At 56.9% G+C, this 21,430-nt stretch overlaps 1 protein-coding gene across 10 annotated transcripts in view; it reads right to left on the reverse strand.

The window, feature by feature from the left end:
- The window catches only part of EFCAB6 (EF-hand calcium binding domain 6), a 166,845-nt gene that overhangs the window by 43,623 nt on the left and 101,792 nt on the right, over positions 1-21,430 (reverse strand). For all 10 annotated transcript variants that reach the window (XM_045187052.2, XM_071221106.1, XM_071221105.1 and 7 more), the window contains 5 exons: positions 16,276-16,390; positions 13,611-13,738; positions 11,998-12,230; positions 6,134-6,230; positions 2,421-2,539 (listed from right to left, as the gene is read on the reverse strand). In XM_045187052.2, coding sequence (XP_045042987.2) covers positions 2,421-2,539; positions 6,134-6,230; positions 11,998-12,230; positions 13,611-13,738; positions 16,276-16,390 — 692 coding nt within the window. The remainder of the gene's footprint in view (positions 1-2,420; positions 2,540-6,133; positions 6,231-11,997; positions 12,231-13,610; positions 13,739-16,275; positions 16,391-21,430) is intronic.

Genomic DNA, 21,430 nt, shown 5'->3' on the forward strand with positions numbered 1-21,430 from the left:
GGACCGTTCCAGGTGACCGGCATTAGTATGGCTTTGGTGCTGCCTCTCTGCCTTTGTTCCCTGGGCTCTGTCTCTGACAGAGCAAAGTGACACGCCCACCCGGGGAGGCTGGGGACTCTGCAAGCCCTGAGCCACGTCTGCCGGCTAGGGCAGAGACCTGACATTCCCAGCAGCAGCAGGAAGGGCCGGCGCCCCCAGCAAATGGCCCTCCCTACTGCTGGACAGAGAGCGAGAACTGCAGGAAGGGGGCCGGCGTTGTCAATATACCAGGGCCTTCGTTTCTTGAATTTCTCGGGTGAGTCCAGGGCGATGTCTCTCTCTGAACTGCCCCAGGCCTGTGCCTCGCCTTCTGCCACAGCAGCGATGGAGTCCTGCTACCCTGCTCTAGACACCCCTCTGACGAAGCCCCCCAGGGTTCCCCATTCCTACACGAGGGCTCCCGAGAGAACAGCGCACAGACATCCCACCAACAGTCAGCCGCTTTCGGAACCTCTCTCCTCCCCCGTCCAAAGTGCTGTACAGCGCTGACTGATCCACTTTCCCCCATTGGCCTGGGTGGGGGGGGGGTGGAGGGAGCGGGGCTCCATGGGTAGGCGTAGGTGGCCAGACCAGGGCCTGGGGCACGGTGGGTGTGTGCTGCTGTTCTCTGTCCCCCAAAAGCTCTGCCGCCCCCGCCCCCGGTCCAGGTCTCCTCTGCCTGACAGAAGGCCAGTGTCTGGAAGAGAAGCCTCGCCATCAGTGGGCATCTGCCCGGCTCACGAACAGGGCGGGCACGGGCTCCTAAGGGGGGACCGCCGCCCTGGCAAGCTATGCTCGTGAGATCGCCAGCAACACACTCGCAATCGGGGCACTTGAACTGAACACAAAGACACTTCTTAATAAAGATCGCAAGCACCGTGGTCACCAATAAAGATGGTGGCCCTCCGCTCTCATCACAAGGGAAGGCAGACCGCATGCCCATCACTAAACAGTGCTCTGAATGTGAATAACGGGAGTGGACTCAGCTTACACATCCTCGCCCTTCATCACATACTCCTTTGCATAACATTTTAGAAAAATCAACTTGCCTACAGAGGTTGAATGTCCGTGCCAGGAAACGGTGTGCACAAAAACCAGGACCCGCAGACACCTGCCTGCTCAGATTTCCCTGTTGCCAAATGCTGGGTTAGCCAGGCCCCGGAACAAGGGTCTCGGAGTGCACTCGGCCTGACTCTCCTCTCTCCCGCCGCAAGACCGCTGCCTGCCCCAGGGGCCAGCTGGCTGTCCTTCCCGGTCACCAACCCTGGGAGCCATTCCGGCATCGCTCCACCCGCCTGGCACTCCTGCTTGTGCCCTCCCTGCTCCGTGGCCCTGCGCCCTCCTCTGGCATTTGTCCCAGTGGACGCTGCACCCCAGGGCTTGGGTATGTGCCGCCCCCTGAGCACCAGCACTAAACCTCTGCATTGTCCGAAAGGCCCACATGGGGAGGTCCAGACATTCATCTGCTGGACCCCAATCCTCTGTCCATTCAGGCAGACCTGCCTTTCAAATCTACTGAGACAGAAAACAGATAGGGAGCCTACACCGGCCCTGTATCGGAGCTGATCAATCAATCAATCAATAAGGAATCTGTAAGAATTTCAAGTTGCTTTTCTAAATTAGACGCAACACAGCCCGCCCAATTCTGAACTTGGCCCACCCTGCAGCCTTGCACTTTGAAAAGATGCAAAGCTGAAAAATCACAGGAGCTGCTTCGCGAGCTCGCCCCTGAGAGGACGTGCAGGTTCGTACCTGCTCCCGGCACGTGGGCAGCCACCGACATGTGAGGGAGAGGGAGGGATTTCGGAGAGGGACCTGGAGCTCACAGACAGACATCTGCCCAGGGAATACTGCAACGGGCCAGGCTCAGAACAGCCACGTCTAAAATGCATTTTCAAAGTGCAGCCAGCGTTAGATGTCATTTTCAATTTAGAGCCTCGGGAAAGTACTCCAAGTTGTCAGACATTTGCTTATTTTCTTCCAGCAAATTACGTATCTGTGAAGCTGCTGTCCGACACCGGTTTCCATCTCTAAGCAATGGGGAGAGACTGCTTTTCCACGGGGCCCTGTGACAGTGCCGTCTTCGGGGATCGGCTTCGCTCTCGCAAACAGGCGCAGTCCAGGCCTGGACACCCTGCTCCCTGGCAGCGCACCCTCTCTGGCCTAACGGCGGGGGCCCTGCTTCCCCTGGCTCTCCTCGTTCCTGACCAGCCTCCTCCCCAGGGCTACTTTCCGTGGGGAACAGGAGCAAGGGCCCAGGGCGCAGGGCAGACGCAGCCGAGAGAACACTGCCCCTGTCCCCCCTTGACCCCCAGGTGGTGATGGAAGGCCGCTGCCGAGTCTGCAGCACGTCTCCCAAGACCATGGGAAAGGAAAAGAGCCAGGCTTCCGGTGTTACTTACCGCATCCAGAGCTTTTCAAATTCTCGCGGTGTGAGGGGAATGTCAAAGCCGTACAGCGCGTTCTTTACGTCCCGCCGACGGAGAATGCCGGTGCCCTCACTGTCCGTTTCCATAAAGTTCTGCAACAGCAGGAGGTGGCATGTAGTAACCTATAGAACGTGTTCAGGGCAGTACAAAGGGCTTCCCCTTGTCACTATCTGAGATGATCTAACGCACGCCCCCTGCCCCGTCCACCTGCTTAACTACCTTTCATCTGAGTTCCAGGAACCTCATCACTGCTCTACCGAAGGTGACAAGGCAAACACGGACAGGTATTCTGTCCCCGGGGGCTTGCTTCTGGGTAACGTGTGGTCTCAGGTGTGTGTCCTGGGTGCTTCTCCTGACCAACCACGTGGGATCAAAACTACGAGGAATAAAGCTCCCTCCCCCCACCCCGAACCTTGAGGTCACCACCTCAGCGCTGACGAGGATGCGACCCCATGGCTGCGGGAGGGGGAATGAGGAACCTGAGACTCCAGCTTTCCTGACAAGATGATGTGGGGCCACTTTAATGTCCCCGAGGGGTACAAAAGGTATCTGGAGGTCTGTCAGGCGTTTAAGAGGACCACAGACGAGGGGAGCAGGTAACGCACTAAGGATGCTGCCTCAAACTGTTTCTCACGACAGCACCGTGCGGTAGGTGCACCGGGGCACCAAGTCCTCGGCAAGTGTACCCTCCCTCAAGACCAGGAACGCGGCGCCCACCCCACTGCCCTCTGTGCGTGGCTGTGTGGGAGCTCCGTGCAGCGAGGCGGGAAGGAGGAGGGGGAGGTGCAGGGCTGGGCCAGGAACAATACCGCCGTCGCGTTCACAGATGAGCTGACTGTGTGTGTAGAACTACGAACCTCCCCACATGAAGTGTTAGAAAAAGAGAATTTAGCAAGAAATCTGGACTCTACATCCATAGGCAAAATCTTCCACATTTTAGGTATCAGACATAGAAAATGAATTTTTAAAAATAACAAAGAGCATCAAAACCAGAAAGTCCTAGGGATAAATCTTACAAACGCTCGCAAGATCTGCACACAGAAAAGTGCGAAACACCGTCAGAAGGCAGGATGGGAAGGCCGGCGCATGCGGAGATGCGCCGTGCTCCCGAGCTGGCGGGCTCCGAGCGAGGGGCAGAGATGTCGCCTCCCTGCAGACAGCCCGCGAGGCCTTCGTTTTCCATTGTGGAACCTGACAAACTGATTCAGGAGCTCTTGGAGGACGAGGAGGAGGGGCCTGCCTCCCAGCCGATGAGGATGTGTCACTAAGTGAGGGCAGCGCTGCAGACTCAGTCCTGGGGCCAGGACAGATGGACGGACCAGCAGAACAGCACGCTGCCAGGCCGTGGTGCAGCTGCAGCCCGGCATGGGCATGGGCGTGGGCACGGGCGGACGGAGTCTACAATGAGTGGCACCAGGGCGGCCAGGTCTCCACGTGAGAGAATCGCTGGGGCCCTGCCTTGGCACAAACCCGTGCCGGTTTCAGGCCCGGAGCGTGAAGGTGGAGGGTGAGATGCTACGCTCCGAGAAGGGAACACAGAGTATCTTCATGACTTCTTCAATGAGACCTTCTGGGAAATGTTGACAGATTTGACTGCTTTAAAAAGAACTCCGATTTCAAAAGGTAGCAAGTAAAAAGGGTGCAGACAGAACGACGACGGGAAGACATTCGCGTCACCTGTCTCTTACGAAAGACGAGTAGCCCAACCCCAGCCAGAGTTCCTAGTGGCCAATGAGGAAGGCACGACCCCGAGTGGAAAGTGTGAAGGGCTGAAGCAGGACTTACTTCACAGGGCGGGAAGCCTGACTGGTGGATAAAAAGATGAAAAGACGCCCGGTCTCCTTAGTAACCAACAAATGCTGATCACAGCTGCCGTGGGACGCTGCCGCACACCCACCAGAGAGGACAAAGCTAAGAAGGCGGACAGTGGCGAGGGCCACAACGGTGGCGGGAGCAGCTGTAACCGGAGCTCTGTGGCCGCAAAGCCAAAAACCAGGAACGGCCTGGCCCTTCACGGGCGAGGCGGCCGACCCCGTCTGAGCTACTGGCAACGTTCGATTCCTTCATCTGGATGGTGGTTACATGGTGGGATGCGATTCACCATGCACTTGAACTTACTTAAAAACGTACACATTGTTATTATATACAACACATGGATATGCACGTGTTCTATATATGCACAGTAATATACATATGTTATCATTGTATTCCACTGTAGAGTCACAACTTGAAAAACAATTAAGCTTAAAAATACTAGGTCTGGAAGATTTCAAGGTCCCTTTAAAAACTTACAGCACATTAAATGGGCTTAATACCACTCAATCGGTAGAGTTAAAATGGTTAAGATGGTCATTTTTATGTTATGTGTATTCTACTGCATTTTGACAAAAAACAGCCCACACCACCTGCTGTGGCCTGTGCCCTGCCCGCCCCACCCCGCCCTGCACTGGAAACCAGCCAGCCGACTCCTTGGACACGTCTGTGCTGAACTCCCTGCAGCCCCGCCCCATAGGTCCTCGCCTTGGCTGCGTCCCCACCACTCCCGCCCAGCACTGGCCATCTTTTAAACGGCCCCTCCTCCTTGGTGCCCACCTCACACAGAAGCCGCTTCCTCTGTCATGCGCCCTTACTGGCGTCCCCAAGCCCCTCACTCCACATGTTTGGGGTTCTGAAGAACAGGGACAAAGAGGGCTGTTGAGGCCATGGGGGCAGAGGGCACCTCTGAGGAGTGAAGGTCCACACAGAGGGAGAGGAAGTCAGCACATCCCGAGAGAGGACAGGCCAAGAGAGGCAGGGAGGAAGGGGTCCACAGTATCGTGGGCCGAGGAGGAAGCCGTTCAAGAAGGATGGACGTAAGGCAGGAACACAGACCACCCTCCACCTGCCCGCAGCCCTCCCTCTGGGCTCCCTCCCGCAGCCTCCTCAGCCTCTCCACAGCGCCCCCTGCTTTGTTAGTATCTGCCTTTGCCCGGTGCTGGTCACCTCCCCCGCCTGTGAGCTCGGTGGGGCTGAGCAGGCTCCTCTGAGCACAGGGGACCAGACAGAGGCCGCCCAGGAGCCCAGGAGGACTGAAAAGACCGAGCCTCCCGCTGGGCGCAGGCCAAGACAGAGCAAGCCAAACGAAACAAGGTGGAGACACCCTTCGAAACAGTGGGCAGTGACGTGCGTAACGGCAGCTTTAAAAACACTTTTTGAAGGGAAGATGATGCGCTGCATTGTGGCTGGGTGACCCCAGAGCCTGGGCCCACTGCGCCCAGACCCCACGGGGCAGCCGAACCCAAACTGTGGCCACACTGGGCGCACGGCGTGGCTCTCCTTCCAAACGCGCTTCCTAGGGTCTCGGCAACACAGGAAGGGCGGGTTCTTAAAGTGCGTTCATAACTGCGGGAAAGTATGGCAGCATCTTCCACATCTCATTTAAGTTTTTAATTCATACCAAACCTGAGAGAAAGCCAGGAATTTCTGTCATGTAACTCCTACAATCTCCTATTTTCTGAAACATCGATCGACCTTGAAGGTGAGGACTTGCTTTGACACAGCATTTTAAGACTACAGGGGGTTATAACATCGGGCCCACAGTGCCGCGTGCCCATCCCAGCGACTGGGTCCCGGCAGCTGGGTCGTCCCCGTGAGCCCGGAATATTGAAGAGATTCCCTCCCCTCTCAGGGAGATGATCGTTCCTTACCTTAGATAAGTCTGGCCATCTGGTTTTTGCTTTGGTAACGAGGTACTGATGAGCCTGTTCGCAAGCTAGTTCTGAATCTGTGACCTTCTGTTTTGCTCTTAAAAGAAAAATAAACAAGTAAGTACGCAGATGTTTCAATCTGATGGACTTAGGACTCTCCCTCAGGGTTCCCCTGGCCCCACTGTTTCAAAGGTCCCCTTAAAGTCTGTTGTCACGTCTGCTTGGACTTAATTCTTAAAATACAGCCTCATCTCCCCAGCTGTATGTTGGGGAGGTCTCCCGTTTGTGTAAGTTCCGGTGTACTTTCAGTTAAAGGCTGTTGAACTTGCCCTGCCGCTCACGTTAACAGGCAGGGCTCGCTGGCTCTCACAGGGGAAGACACGATGTAACGTGGAGTGTCTTTGGAAGAAAAACACTAAAAACATTTCCTTCTGGGGTGACAAGCTGGAGCGACCATGGGGATGGAGGCCAGCAGTCCAGGAGCGACGGGAAGCACCTTACAGAGTCCTCAGTGTCTGCCAGGGCTCAGAGGTTAGGTTTCCAGGAGGCCAAGCCAGCCCGTTCTGTTTATTTACTCCTGGGATGAGGAGCCTGTGCTGGTGGCCCAGCCCGGCCACGGGGTGGTACGGGGGAGGCTGTGACTGAACGACTGGGGGTGCCCCTGTGTGTGGGAGCCTGCCAACCCCCCACCACTTCTCTCTCTGCAGCTGCCTGGCTCCCAGCGGCTTGGTCCCTCAGTTTGGGGACCGGAGCTGCTCCACACCCAGGCCTGCACCTGTAATATTTTGCACCTGTAATATTTTCCCTGTGGATGCCTAGAGCTCAGAATGGTCTGCCGGCAAGACCGACTACAGGTCCCCTGGTAGTTCCCCGAAGGGGGACCCCACTGTGCACGTGCCCGGAACCTGCACGCTTGCTCAGAGGCACCTGGCGAAGGGTGACCGAGATGGGCACCTGACCGAGGTCCCACACAGACCCTCAAGTGAGTCTCTCCACAGGGACCCAGGAAGACCAGGGTGGGGGACGGCGAACAGGCCCTGGATGCCCAGCGAGCGGCCAGCTGAGGAAACATGGGAAGGTGCATCCCCACACCACATAAGACAAAGTGTGGGCAACCCTTAGGGCAGCGCTGCTGTGACGATGGCCCCTTGCACGTGACACGCGGGCCAGGACCATGGCGTGGGTTTCTGGGGCGATGGCTGCCACAACTTCCACGACCTGTGGGGGCCAGGAACGTGGCGCACGGCACCCTGCCGGTCCCTTCGCGGGGGAGGCCATGGCCCAGCGAGGGTGCAGCAGTGCCAGAGCCCCGGTTTCCCCTGGCCTCGGGGCGCCCAGGCAGCTTTCCGCACTGCCATTTCCCTTTTTATCGGAAACGACAGCTCTGGTGTCCACTTTGAGGTCACTCCTCACAGAAGATCCGTGGAGGGGAGGGCCACCTTTGGTGCACCCTGTGCCGAGGATGCTCCTTCCACTCCGCGCTCTGGTCCAGGTGAACAAATGCAGCCCTGCCTGAGGTGCACAGCGCCGGCCCAGGCCAGGACCCAGAGGTGACAGCCCGCAGCTCCCCGACCCGGGACAGCTCTCCTGGAACGTCCCACCCCCGTCAGACATTTTCAAAGCAGACGGCCAGCCCAGTCACGGCAGCGAGAATGAACACGCTCAGCAGTAACAGCCGCTCTTCACCTGGCCTCTCCTTTCCGTGCCCTCTAAGAAATCCTGCTGCTCTCCTGCAGCCACCCTGCTGTCCCCTCACACTGCTGGGGGGTGGACAGGGCCTGGTACCCAGGGTCACTGAGCTCATGGTGACTCTCATTACCCCAGAGGCCCACACTGTGCTGTTGAGCTGTGTGCCGCCTAGAAAGGGTCTCACACAGAGCAGCTTTTCTTCGATGAACGACATCCACCTTGACTTCCATGGCTTGGTGAACACGAATTCTTGCATTTTCTCAGTTTGCAGGGTGTGAAGGACCAGCTGGGAGGAAGTGGGGTCTTCTCCCCGACCCCTCGTTCCTGCTGAGCTGGGCCAGGTGAGAGCCTGCCTGGCTCCCCTTCCTCTCCTGGCAGATGTGTGCAGGGCACCCGGGAAAACCACTCTGGAACGCCTCTCTGCCCTGAGACCTGTCTCTAGGCTTCGGGTTCACCAGTTGCTTCTATGCTGCCGAGTCCAGGGATGTCGCTGACTGTTCTGTGACACGGGGCACTTGAACTGCCTCTCTCCTTCCCACTGCCTCAGGACGCTGCTCCTTAAATGCCACCACGGGCTGGACCCCCACCTGGGGCCCGGCATCAGGCAGCATCATTCTCCCCTCTACTGGCTCCCCCAACCCTTGGCCTTCTCTCTCCTTCCACCCAAAGTTTATTTACTCATCCGAGAGGCCACCAATTCTCCTGGTGTCCTGCCGCCCAGACCTCTGGCCACAGAGCCTGCCCCTCACCTCTTTTTCCATTCCATCTTCCCCAACTGTCTACCGGACTGCACAGAACTGTGGAATGTCCAGGGGAAAGGGCCCAAAGGTCAGCCAGTCTAACCCTCTTCACTACTTCACACTAAGGTTTGGGGAGCCCGGCAGGACCGCGGTGTATCCTTATAACAATGGCTTAGAAGGGCTGCAGGTCCTAGGGGCGCACGTCCCCTGCCTCAGCCTTTAGGCTCCTGCTAAATCCTACCTGCACCCAGAGGACGCACCTGGGCCTCCCCAGAGAGCTCTCCTGGAGACCCTGGGCGGCACTCTACCTCCACAAAGTCGGCGCGTCCAAACTGGCCTCAGCGTCTCCGCGTGCATCCAAGCAGCCCCCACCAACCCCGTCTGTGTTCCGGGCTGCAGGCTTGGCTAGCTTCTTAGTGGTTTCCCCGTCCACGTCTCCACTTTACATACTTGTCTCCTCCGGAGAGTTCGGAGGGTATTCTACAGCTTTTCCTGAAGTTACTTATTTCCACTCCTAGTGCCTGGACCTCCAGGTCCTGGCGACAGATCTGGACTCTCTGTCGGCCGGGCCCTCGTCACAGACACCAGCAAACCTGCCTTATGTGCTGCCCTGGATCCTTCCGGTGTTACGACAGGTGACATGGATGTGGACAGAGCCCACATGAAAAAATGGGTGAATCAGGTAACTTCAGAGACTGAACGTGACAGAGACTGACGGGCAGTGGGGGGGACACCCCCACTAAGAAGGCCAGGCAGTGGCTCTCGGAGGTGTGAGGCAGAGTGGCTGTGTGTGCTGGGGAGCAGTGGTCCAGGCGGGCCGAGAGGCCTGGAGGTGCTCCCACTCCCAGTTCAGAAGGAGTGGACATGCTTCGTCCTTTCTCGCCCCCGATGACAACTAAACTCTAGAAGGACACGAAACCTGGCTCCCCAAGGACACTAAGAAGTCAGTCCTGGGGGGCTGATGGACAGAGAAACCCGGGCTTGAAGAATGACTGATGCAGCGAGGGGGGTCCCACGGGCTCATTTCCTCCCGCATTCCCAGCCAAGGGTCAAGGGACGCACTAATCTGGGCCTGTGCCGTGGACGGGGACAGGGGAACCCCAGAAGAACCTGTGTTCCTGACCAGGGCACTAGGCAGGAGGCCCCTGCAGTGCACGGAATGTGGGGCACCCTCTTGCTGTCTCTTCTTGTCCTCCCCACCCATGCCAAGGCAAGGCCAGTTAGAAAACCTCAGGTCTGAGATGGTGATGGGGTGGCCAGTCTGGCACCCACAACCGCAAACCTGCTCTCCCCGGGGAGCAGACGGGAAAAGCAGTGACTCAGGGAGTGCAGGAGGAATAATCGTGTTATCTTTTTCTTTCCTCTCTACCCACTGCCCTGGAGGGGGACCCTGTCAGGGGCATCACACAACAGCACGGATAGGTTGAAACCTGAGAATTTCCAGAAAGATGACCAAAAAGGCGGGGAGGGGGCTCCTGGGGGCTGGAGAGTGTGGGGAGAAAGTAAAGAGAGGGGTGAGCAGGAAAAAGGGATGCCCACGTCTGTGCAGATGTTCCAGGTTCACCTCTGATGTGCACACGTGTGAAGGGAACCAAAGCAGCCGAGCAGAGTGGTGAGACGTGTCTGCCGTGCAGTTAAGGCTGCCTGGTGGGGCCGCGGCAGCTCTGAAAACCAAACCAACCCCGAAACCGCAGACGGCGGGTCAGAGCTTGCAGTCCAAAACTACTGGGTTGACTGCTTGCTTAAAAAAAAAAGAAAGAAAAAAAGAACCCACACACTACTAAGGGTTTTAACAGGACCAGAGGGGCATAATACAACATCGAGCACATCCATGATGCACAATCCAAAACTACTCAATATGCAAAGAACCAAGAAAATCCCAACAATTTTCAAGGTAAAAGACAGCACAATGCCACCCCCTCAGTCCACGACCTAAAATCTCTCCTGCCACCCGTAAGAGATGGACCCCTCAGCCCGGCACTCCAGCCCCTTCGCAGTGGCCCCCCTCGTCTCCAGACCTCCCCTGCCCCCCATTCCCCCCACACCTGTGCTCTGCACAAGCACCCTCTCCCCTTTCCGGATCGTGTCCAACACCCCCACCGCTGCCCTGGCCTTGAACCGCAGCTCCGGGAGCCTGTCCCTGGAAAACCCCTCTTCACACCTCAGGACACAACTGAACGTCCCACTTTTCCTCTGCTCCTCCCTGCGGCGCCTCAGCGGGGTGGAGCGCACCTGCCCCCAGCCCACCGCGAGCCCTCAGAGGGAGTGTCTGTCGTCATCTCTGCACCCCCGTCCTGGCGCAGCGGCTAGCACAGCCTCGGCCCTCATAACTGTCCGACGAGTGATGAAGAGACGCAAGCAGGAAGGCTGCACCATTTGAATGAGAAGACTGCGCTTTGTGCTTGGAATGTTCCATGCTCACCCTGCATACATTCTCCGGAAAATTCCTTCTGAAGGACATCTTTTGTGCCGTTTTAGTGTGGAGCAATCAAGCCTCCCATGAGAGCTGCTCGGAACCTAGCAATTAGCAGCAGGTGTCGGCTCCCGTGCTACGTGACCCGCTCCCTTGGAAAGAGCCTGGAGTGGCTTTCCTTCCTGCTTGCTCTGCTTAAGTAGAGACAACACAAACCCAACAAATTCGGGCAGGAAACTTCAAGTGTAAGATCAGGGGGCTTTCTGTAGCCCAACCAACAATCACACAGCCCTGGGGCAGGGGGGTGCTGCCCCTGCTTGGGGAAGCGTCTGCAGCCCCTGGGCCTCCAGGGCAGAACACCCCCAGACGCCACCCCTGCAGCAGAAAACACACTTCTGTATCATCAGGGGGATGGGAATGCTTCAAAAATACTGTTATTCATATAATAACTGGTCAAGGAGGGGCTGAACGGCTACTTCGTTCCAACCGGTCGGCTTTGAGCAGACCTCCGCAGCACCGACTGTGCCGGCCCGGGTTGGATGGGAGGCTCATCACTGCTTTGAGGGCCGCCGCCCCCGAGAGCCACGGGGACAAGGCAGCTCCAGGCTCTCCTCCTTGTTTGTGCGAGGCCAGCCTGGGGCGGACGGCGCCTGGCAAAGAGGGGTGAGGGGTCCTGGTGTCTCCCAGAGCAGGGGGCACAGCCGACCCCGGATTTACGAAAAGAAAAACGTGTGCGCACGCACATTTATGTGCATAGAAAAAAAACGGGGAGACACGCGGTGGAACCCACAGCTAGAGCTCAGGCGGCTGGCCCGGGTCGTGTCTTCTGGTCTGCAGCTGTACTGCCTAGTCTCCCACAGTGAGAGCGTGCTCCTGTGTGACTGTCCTGAACTGGGGAGAACACAAGACAATTGCTTGGGGAGGCAGCTGCACTCTGCGCCCTCGGGGGCCGAGGGAAGGCTGCACTTGGTGTTGGCAAAGGCCCGCAGGCGGGACAGGTGCTGACCCGCCCGCCCTCTCACCTAATGAGTCTTTGAGGAGCATCGTCTGTTGTGAGGGGTTTCTTCTCGAACAAATTTCGAAACTCCCGAAAATTTAACGTGACGCTGAGCTTCAGGCCCAGAAGGCCCAGCAGACGCTCAAACTCCTGGTCTTTGAGATTGAACAGCAGTCGCCGCAGCAGTCGGTGCAGGTCCTGCATGCTGACGATGCCGTCCCTGTCCGTGTCCATCCTGAAGAAGGCCGAGTAGGGGTTCTAGAAGCAGAACACGCGCGTCAAGCCCTCCCTCGGACGCTGGCGATGAGCCGCGTGAAAGCTGCACGCTCGGACGCATCTCCAGCATCGGGGAGGGGCCCTTTGGATACAGAGCTCGGGAAAGGGGCTGAGAAGGCCTTTTCCTTCCCTGCTCTTAGTTGATGGCCCGGTACCCCGTACCAGAGGTGGGGGTGTGCCGGGTGGAGGTGTTCACTGCAGATGAAAACCTTGCTCTCCATGTTTCCATGTAACTTCCGTCACGTCTGCCACCCGCTCTACAGGAAAACCAGTGCTCGCTGAATTTCACCCCATGGAGCCGCCAGAAGCCAGTGCAGTTTCTGGTGACATGTGCTGAAGCTCTGGCCCTGGCTAAGACCCGCGTGCCTGCTGCCACCCACAGGCTGTGTGGGGCGCCTGTTCTCTGGTGGCCGTGCAGCCTGAGGGCTCAGATTCCCATTTTGCAGATGAGGAAACAAGCTGCGTGCACCGAAGGGGGGCACACTCTGGAGTTGGGCGGCTGAGCCTCGCACCCCAGCTCAGCCGCTGACCTTGGGCAAGAGAAGCGTTTCAACCTCACCACCCTGTCATCTGTAAAGGGGGTTATAAGAGTCTCTAGCTCACTGGCTGGCTGTGAGGATCAACTGTACTAACACGTGCAAAGCACCTAGCTGGTGTCCGGCAGGTGTGTACAAGCTCGCTTTCCACTTTCATCGCCCTCTGTTCCTTCTCAACACAGACCCAGTTGTGGCCACTCTGCACCTGCCTCTGTGCTTGAACGGCTGCTATTTCTCCCATGTCCTCTGTTGCAGATTTCCACCTGAAGCCCATCCTCGTCACACTGAGCTGTGAGATGTTCCCTGAAGACCACGACCTGTTTGCCACCTGCCTTGCGCAAGCTCCCTCTTCTACTGTTTGTTGCCTCAGTTTCTGGCCAGCACAAGCTGAGGGCTTACGAGTCAATTCAGTGGCCACCTCCTCCAGGAAGCCCTCCATAAGGGGGTCTTTTCGCTGTGCCTCCAAAGCATGCTGCAGACCCCTCTGTGACAGCCAGTCATGACGGGTCTGAGGTGTCTTTCTACCATCTGCCTCTTGGACAGGACTGAGCTCCCTGAGCAGGGCCCGCACCTTCCGCCCCTGGCACTTAGCAGACTCTGGCACATGTGCGCAATGCTTGTTCGGTGAGTGAGTGAGTGGAGCAGAGAAATGGAGGAAGGGATCCTAAATTTGCTGTAACTAGGGTTGTCATGCCCTTTCCACCCCAGCCCCGCCCTCTTGTGGGAGGGTCTCCATACTGGGGGGGCGGGGTTTGGAGTCACACCCAAGGTGGCTGAATGGCTGGCGGGGAGCAGGGCACTAAGCAGCAGACAGGGCCCCACTCACCCTGAAGAATTCCTTCAGCCTCTGGGGGAGAAGTTTCAGGCATTCTTCAGCACTGACAAAATCACTGGTCACGTTACTTTTTGGAGGAACTGCAGTCTGAGGTGGGGTCCCTTGTGGCCCTTCCGGACCTGAAACAGTCACACAAATCGCAGGACACCCTCAGTGGCGTGCACACGTGCGCATTTCCACCCAGCCCTTGGATGCTTCCTGCCCCAGGCCGACGGAAAAATATGGGCGGATGCACCCAGCATGAGCTCTGCTGGCCTGGTCTCCCGTCCCTCAGCTTCTCAGACGCTTCGCTGTCACCACGAGAAGACCTGGCGCAGTAGGCTGCCAGGGCTCCCATCCAGCACGTGCTGACCACCCCCCTCCCCCACACACACCCTCTCATCTTGCCTCCCCGCCCCTCCTCCAGGGCAGGGGCACATCTCGTTCACCTCCACCTTCCAGGGGCAGAGAATGGGGATGCCTGCCCGGTTTCTGTTTCCCAGAATCACGTCGGAAACCAGGAACGTGCAATTCAGTCAACATTCATTAATTCAACAGGCCCTTCCTGACCAAGTGCCTGTTTGATACTGGGCGTGGTCCTTTCAACTAAGATTCTCTCCTGGCCCTGGCTGGCGTAGCTCAGTGGATTGAGTGCGGGCAGGTGAACCAAAGTGTCACTGGCTCCATTCCCAGTCAGGGCACATGCCTGGGTTGCAGGCCAGGTCCTCAGTAGAGGGTGCGCAAGAGGCAACCACACATTGATGTTTCACTTCCCCTCTTTCTCCCCTCCCTTCCCCTCTCTTTAAAAATAAATCAAATCTTTAAAAAAAATCTGGGGAAAAAAAAAAGATTCTCTCCCTATGCCTAATTTGCTCCCAAGGAATCCTATTATTACGTGCGTCTGACTCGGGAGGAGAGGGAGGCCCAGGGGGTGACCCTGCCCCTGGCGCAGTGCTCGTGGGCAGCACCGCTGTACCAAGGCCGTCAGACTCCAGAGCACAGCCGGCGAGTTACCGCATTCTGCCCTCCCTGGGTCCTACACAGAGGAAGGCAGTGTGACCTTCCACATGGCTGGACGGGGATCATGGGGGTGTGGCCCTGTCTACAGCCAGGCCGGAAACCTGGGCCTGGGCCACAGACATGGTTCTCTGCACACGCTGCACCCACACGCTCTGCACAGATGTGCTCTGCGGGATGGGCAGCAGGCACGGCGTCCGGAGCCCGTGGGCGTGCCGTGGTGCAGTCCTGCGCCTGGCTCCTGGCCTGCTCTACTGGGCCTGCCGCAGCCATCCTCAGGTTCCTGATGCCTGGCAGGTAACAACCCCCCATCTCCAGTGGTGTGACTCCGGTTGGCCATGCCTCCAACCCAGACGTCCAGCCACGAACCTCAACCCCCACCCCACTCATCTCAGCACCTGACCCTGTGGGGAGACAGACAGTACTGGGGGACTGATGGAGGAGGAGGAGGAGAAAGGTGAGGGCGAAAGAGCAGGCTGTGGCAGGGAGGAAGCCAAGAGCAGTCGGTAGCTCCTGAGTCAGGTTCGAACTCTGCAATGGACTCGCTGCCCACCGTGGGCCTCAGTTTCCTCTCTGAACGATGACCGCACCTGGCATGTCAGACACACTCACTGAACTACATGTGAATTCCTTTTCCTTCAAAAATGTCAGAGTGTACACCCAACAAAAGTGTCAATGTTCCAACTGTCTGTGGCTTCTCGCACTGCCCCTTTCTTCCTGCGGGGGACCCCTTTCCCTCTGGGGTTGCGCAGGTCTGCAGCGTCTCCCTGGTGAGGAGCCCCAGCCACCGTCTCTGGTGGAGACCCCAGGCCTCCCCCAGGCCAGACCTGGGGAGGACGGCAAGTGCAGCCGGGGCCCCCAGGCCCTGCCCCGTCCTGTCCAGGCTGCGGTGCATTTGCAGCGCAGCAGGAGTGTGTTCCGTTGACATGTTTGCCTGACTCCTGCAGCTTCTCAGGAGGGCAGATCTGTCCGCCCAAACTGCCCCCGCACTGGAGAAGCGGCCTCAGTCGTCGTGGGGAGGGAGGGGACAGGATGCAGCGGGGAGGAGGACGCCGCACCCCTCCAGGCCTGAGGCCAGGAGAGCGGACTGAGGAGCAGGGGCCACAGGAGGACGAGCTTCCGGCCCAGGCTGCACTTGACAAGACAAATGCCCTGACGCCGTCTGGGGAAGGGCCTGGGAAGGGGGGTGACTGGGTGACTCTGGGGAAGTCGCTGACTCTTACGGAACCCACGTGCTCACTGGCACACAGGGAGGAAGGACGCTGGTCCTGCTAGCACGCGGGTGTCACTCACTACAGATGACCCACCCCTAACAGAATGAGGCAAACCTCCGAGAACGCGAGGTGAGATTTAAGACTCACAAGGCTTCAGAGGCAACTTTATAAACCGTTTTGCTCTAAGTTTGGAGAAGGCTCTGTCGGGCAAAATGCTGCACTCACAATTCGGCTTAACTTGCGGGGTGGGAAAAGGGGTGAAACGCAGTCAGATCAAATTAAACAAAAGCTTCTGTTCCAGCCGGAGAACAAACACTGCGTCAACGCCTGGGCTTGCGCTCCGCCAACCCCACAGCCTGTGGCCCGCTCAGTGCTGGGAGGGGCAGGCGGGGCCCCAGGGTTGGGGAGACTTGCCCGGGTGGGGTTCACCCTGGGCGCTGAGCTACCTTCGAGTCCGGTGGCAAAATCCACATCACTCATCCCTTCTTTCTTGAATCCCATTCTGGCTGTCAGCTGGGCATACTGGTCGTCAGCCACGGGCATTCCCTGATCTTTTGGCGCCTGACAGGAAAGCAAGAGAGGGGGAGGTGGTCAGGCTTGTCCGCCCCCACCCACAGGCCCCAGTTTGTTTGTAGAGCCAGCGAGTGAACAAGGAACAAGTGGGTGCCCAGCCTGGGGCTCGGTGGGCATGGCATCCCTGCGGCAGGCGGCACTGCAGACCTTCCCAGAGGCCGGGCCGTTCGAGATGCCCAGATGCGCGTGTGCCGTGACTGCGTTCGAGTCTCGCCAGTTGGGTTTGCATTCACACGTATCCTGGGAGGCACGAACAAAACAGCTCGGCAGTGTGAGGAGGAAAAACTAAAATTTTCATTAAAGTCTCATTATGATGGATGGTCTACATTGTCAGCTATGCTTCGGGTGTGGCGCCTACTTTTCTCTCCTTAGGCGAGTCCATGCCCTGAATGTTATCCACGACCCCTTCCCCCACCACACAAACCTACTGTTTACAAACAGCTCCCATTTCGTGTGTGCGGGGGGGGGGGGGCGGGGGGAACTGAGGAAACACCCTTCCCTGCACTGCCAGCAGTGGGACAGAAAGTTCTAGATGACACTGTCCTAAAGGATCAGCTGGGCTGTTCAGGAGGCATGTGTGGACATCACCATTTTATCCATGGCCAGTCAACAACCCACAGAGCTACCTGCCCAGAGGTGAGGCCCCTAGAAGTGACACTGGGGGACACAGGCGAATGGAATACACCATTGCTGCTGCTCTCAAAGTATTTGCAAGTTAAGAGAAAACATGGCTTTTCTTCTAGAAAAAGGACACAGAATCACCATTCAAAATATGGCTGTGCCCGTATCACTACCACCATCGTCACCAAAACGTCCAGCATGATGGCCACCGCCTGCCCCCCACCCCCCGACAGTGCATAGGAAGGAAAGCTGCCTGGGAGAGCTAAGTTGGGGGTGAGTTTTGAAGAAAGAGCGTCGGAGGCCTGGGGACACACAGGTCAGCAACGGTCAGCACATGACACCACAGAGTGAGTTAGAGAGCAGAGGACTAGCAGGGCCAGTGCAACACGACTGTATTCTGTGGAGAAAGCTAAAAGGGGGAAAGGGGACAAGAGGGTATGAGTCAGTATGCATCACCATCATCATCACCACCATCACCACCATCAGCAGCAGCACCACCACCATCACCATCATCATCACCACAACCATCACCATCAACACCATCCCTATCACAGCCATCTTCATCACCCCCATCATCACCATCACCACTCTCATCATCACCATCATCACCATCACCGTCACCACCGCCACCACCATCACCCCATCATCATCACCATTACCACCGTCACCATCACCATCATCACTATCACCCCCATCACCACCCCCATTACCCCCATCATCATCATCATCCCCACGTGGCAATGCATGTGGCAGGCCTTGCGTAAGTCTCACTGAATCCTTACAACAAGCCTTGAGAAAGTCCCTCTTGCTAACTCCATTCTGAAGATGGGGAAGCTGAGGCTTAAGAGTTTAGGTGACTTGCCCCAGTCACATGATTAGGAAATGACAGACCTGGGGTTCTTCTTTTAACTCCTACTATGAACTCCAGCATCAGACAAGGTCACCGGGGCCTGCAATGTAGGAAGGTCTCTGCCATGGAGCTCTGGTGCCCCCGCCCCCATGCATCCAAATCAGCCACATGGGCAAAGACCCACGTGGGTCCTGGCAGAATGCCTTGGCAATCCCCAGAACAAACACCAAGAATAGGAGCCTCTAGGGGTTGCAGGGAGACCACCCCCCACCTGCTCCCTGTTTCTCCCAGAGGCTAGCATGGACAGGTTTTCCTTGCCTCTGGGCTCTGGTGAGGTGCAGAGCCTTCAGCCCTAGCCTCCTCACAGGAGGGCTGCAGAGTAGAAGCCCACCTAGCTGCAACAGGGTGCCCACCACCTGCAGTGCGGTCATCCACTCCTTCTGTCTGGGCGCTGTCCTTTCCAGTGGGGGGGCTAGGGCCCCGGGAGCCGGCACCGTAGGCTGTCTACGTCAGTGCCAGACCACATGCCACAGTGGCTCCTTGTACCTGTACTGCCCAGCTGTTTAGGCGCTGGACTGGCTGGGCTCATGTGTGTGTGTGTGTCTGTGTGTGTGTGAGAAAGAGAGAGATTGAGAGAAAGCCACAGGATGTGTTGGTGCAGGATCGGAAACTGAGTGAAAGGGAAGAGAACGCAGGGGTTGCCGCGTTGTCTGGGGCCTTGGAGGGAGCAGCGCTGGATTCCAAAGCTGTCCCAAGGGCCTGCCTGGCTGTGCGTGACAGGGAGTAGGGCAGCTCTGCACCATCTGCACATGCACCATCCCAGCGCCACGGAGGATCCGGTTCCAGCCCGGGACGGAGCAAGTGTTTGACGGAAAGCTGCGGCTCGCGTGGAAGCGGCGTGGGTCTCTGAAATGGATAGATCCGTTGCTTCCTTTGGAAAATAACTTTCTATTTGAAAACAATCGCACATGAATTATTCATCGCAAACTCCTCCTGCTCAGCCCTTTCATAAACGCATATGTAATGGAGAGTAAGGAAATGTCTGCTGGCAAATGTCTCACAGCCCGGAGGGTTGCGAGGCGTGGACGGCGGGGTGCGCGCAGGCAGCCTGGCCAGCAGTGCGGGCGTGGGACCTGGCAGCACGGAGCGATGCAAAGCAGTGGGTCCCAGGAGTGGGGCAGCTGGGAGAGGCACAGCGCTGTACGAACGAACATCCGCCTCCCCGTGCGCAGCTCTCCTGTCCGAGGTGAACACAGCAGCCAATCACAGCCCTCAGAGGCGACGTGCAATACCACAGAAAGCTGAACTGCAACATTTATAAAGCAGATTTTAAAGAATTTAACCATTCAGGTTCATGTCCTCTGGTCTTTCCTAGGAGGCATTTCCCTAAGAAAGTTCTTCAGAGAGTGACAACCTGTGGCCTGACACATTCTGACTCACCACGTGGTCACCCTGCGCCCGGGGACGCGGCTTAGACTGCGGACTGGCCCTTCCCTGTGAGGCCTCCCCGGCCCACCCTGCACTGGGTTCCTGGTGAGGACAGGTGCTCCGCTCACCCCGCTTGCTCCTCCTGAGCCCTGTTCCTTCTTACTGAAACAACTAGAAGCTGAGCTGAGCAACTCAGTCTGCCTAAGCCCAGTGGTGCAGAGCCTCCCGAGATGGAGCCACCCCCGGTCCCTGTGTGTGGGTGACGCAGGGTCACCAGGCCTCTGCATCACCCTTCTGTAGTTGCTCTAAGGATTCCAACACATACCCTTAACTTTTCACCATCTATTCAAACGTAACAGTGAACCACTGCAGCTGAAACGCAGAACACTCGCAACCATATGGGGCCTTACCGCCCCCCCGCTCTGCCCCGTCCTTCATGCTGCTTTGTTTTCCACGTCCCCACAGTGTGAACCCCGCGAGGCAGTGTCACAATGCTTACCCTCACCACTCTGATGCACTCCTTTTAAATCAGGGAAAACTGCCTTTTATGTTTAGTCAGGTATTTGCCATCTCCAATGTTCTTTATTCCGTCATGAACATCTGAGTCTCTCCCTAGTTTCGAGTTCTTTCAAACTGAAGAACTTCCTTTAATGTTTCTCACAGTGAAGGACTGTGGGTAACACATTTTCTTTGTTTCCTGTTTTCAACCTGAAAGCATCTTTATTTCCCCTTCACTCCTGGACGACACCTGCGCTGGACGTCAACTCTGGGCGGGGAGACTCTGTTCCTCTTCACACATCCGAGCCATCCTCCTGTCTCTGGCCAGTGCCTCCGAGGAGCAGCGGGCGGCGGCTCAGACCCTGCTCTCAGGTTGGGAATGTGCACTCCGCACTCGCTGCTTTGGCGACCGCTCTCTCTGACTTTGGGTTTTGGCGGCTTCCCTACGGTTTTCTTGGTTTTCTTCGTATCTATCCTACTTGGGTTTTCTGAGCCTCCTGAATATTCCTCTAGCGCTTTTACCAAGAATCGGGGAATTTCAGCCACCGTTCCCGCATGTGTCTTCCTTCCCTTCTATGACTCCGTTATACCCGCGCTAGACCCTTTGACGTTGGCCCACACGTCCCGAGTCACTGCTTTGTTTCTGACCTTCTTCTTTTCTTCAGTTTGTATAATTTCTACAGCTCTCTCTTCAAGCTCACGATGCTTCCCTTTGTCATCTCCATTCTGCGGCTGAGCCCATCTGGCGAATTGTCTTATTGTGGACATTTTATGTTTCTGTTCTAGAATTTCCATTTGCTTCTTTTTATAAATTCTATGTATCTGCTGAGACTTCCTACATTTTCATTTATTATGAGTACATATTCTTATGTGCCTCTCCAGGCATAGTCACAATAGTTACTCTGGCATATGGGAGTGCTGTCGCCGATCTGATCTTCTCCCCAGACCGGCAGAACTTTCTCTGCATCAGCACCAAGGCTGCCGCGCTTTCCTTTCGTTCATGTGTTCACGGGAGCAGCACCTTTTATTTCCTTTGAGAAATTTCCCTTTGCTTCCACAATTTGGCTGACAAGAGGCCTAGCCTTCAGCCTGTCTCGACTCTCCACATGCCTTTCTCACTAAACTTAATCATTTCCAGCTACTGATTTAAAGTGAAAAATGTGTAACTCTTCCTTTCAGTTGGACACTTAAAGGCCATTACAGGGTTACTAATTGGCCTGATGTTCGTATTGTTGGGTCTCGGAAAACAGAGAGGCCGGGGGAGAGGAGGAGAGCCAGGAGCAGCGAGCCAGTGGGGCTGTCAGGCTGGCCGTCTTACAGCGGCACGGTTGTGGTGCCCCAAACAACGGCGACAGTCGTGTCAAAGGTCACTCAGGCACAGACCAGTTTGCCCAAGGTCACACAGTTATTAAGGACAGAGCTGGGTTCAAACCCTGACGGCCGGGCTCCAGAGTCAACGTTTTCAATCACAATACCATAATGCTTTTCAAAATTGACTAGGTTCATTAAAAGCATGTATTGACACAGCCAGAGTGGGGACGGATTGAGGGTGGGGGGTCGGGGGAGCGGGGAGTGTTTGCGGGAAAATGGAGACAACTATAAAAAAATGCAAAATAAAAGAAAATAAAAAG

The sequence above is a fragment of the Desmodus rotundus genome, chromosome 3, assembly GCF_022682495.2.
Source record: "Desmodus rotundus isolate HL8 chromosome 3, HLdesRot8A.1, whole genome shotgun sequence".
In the NCBI taxonomy this organism is placed as follows: domain Eukaryota; kingdom Metazoa; phylum Chordata; class Mammalia; order Chiroptera; family Phyllostomidae; genus Desmodus; species Desmodus rotundus.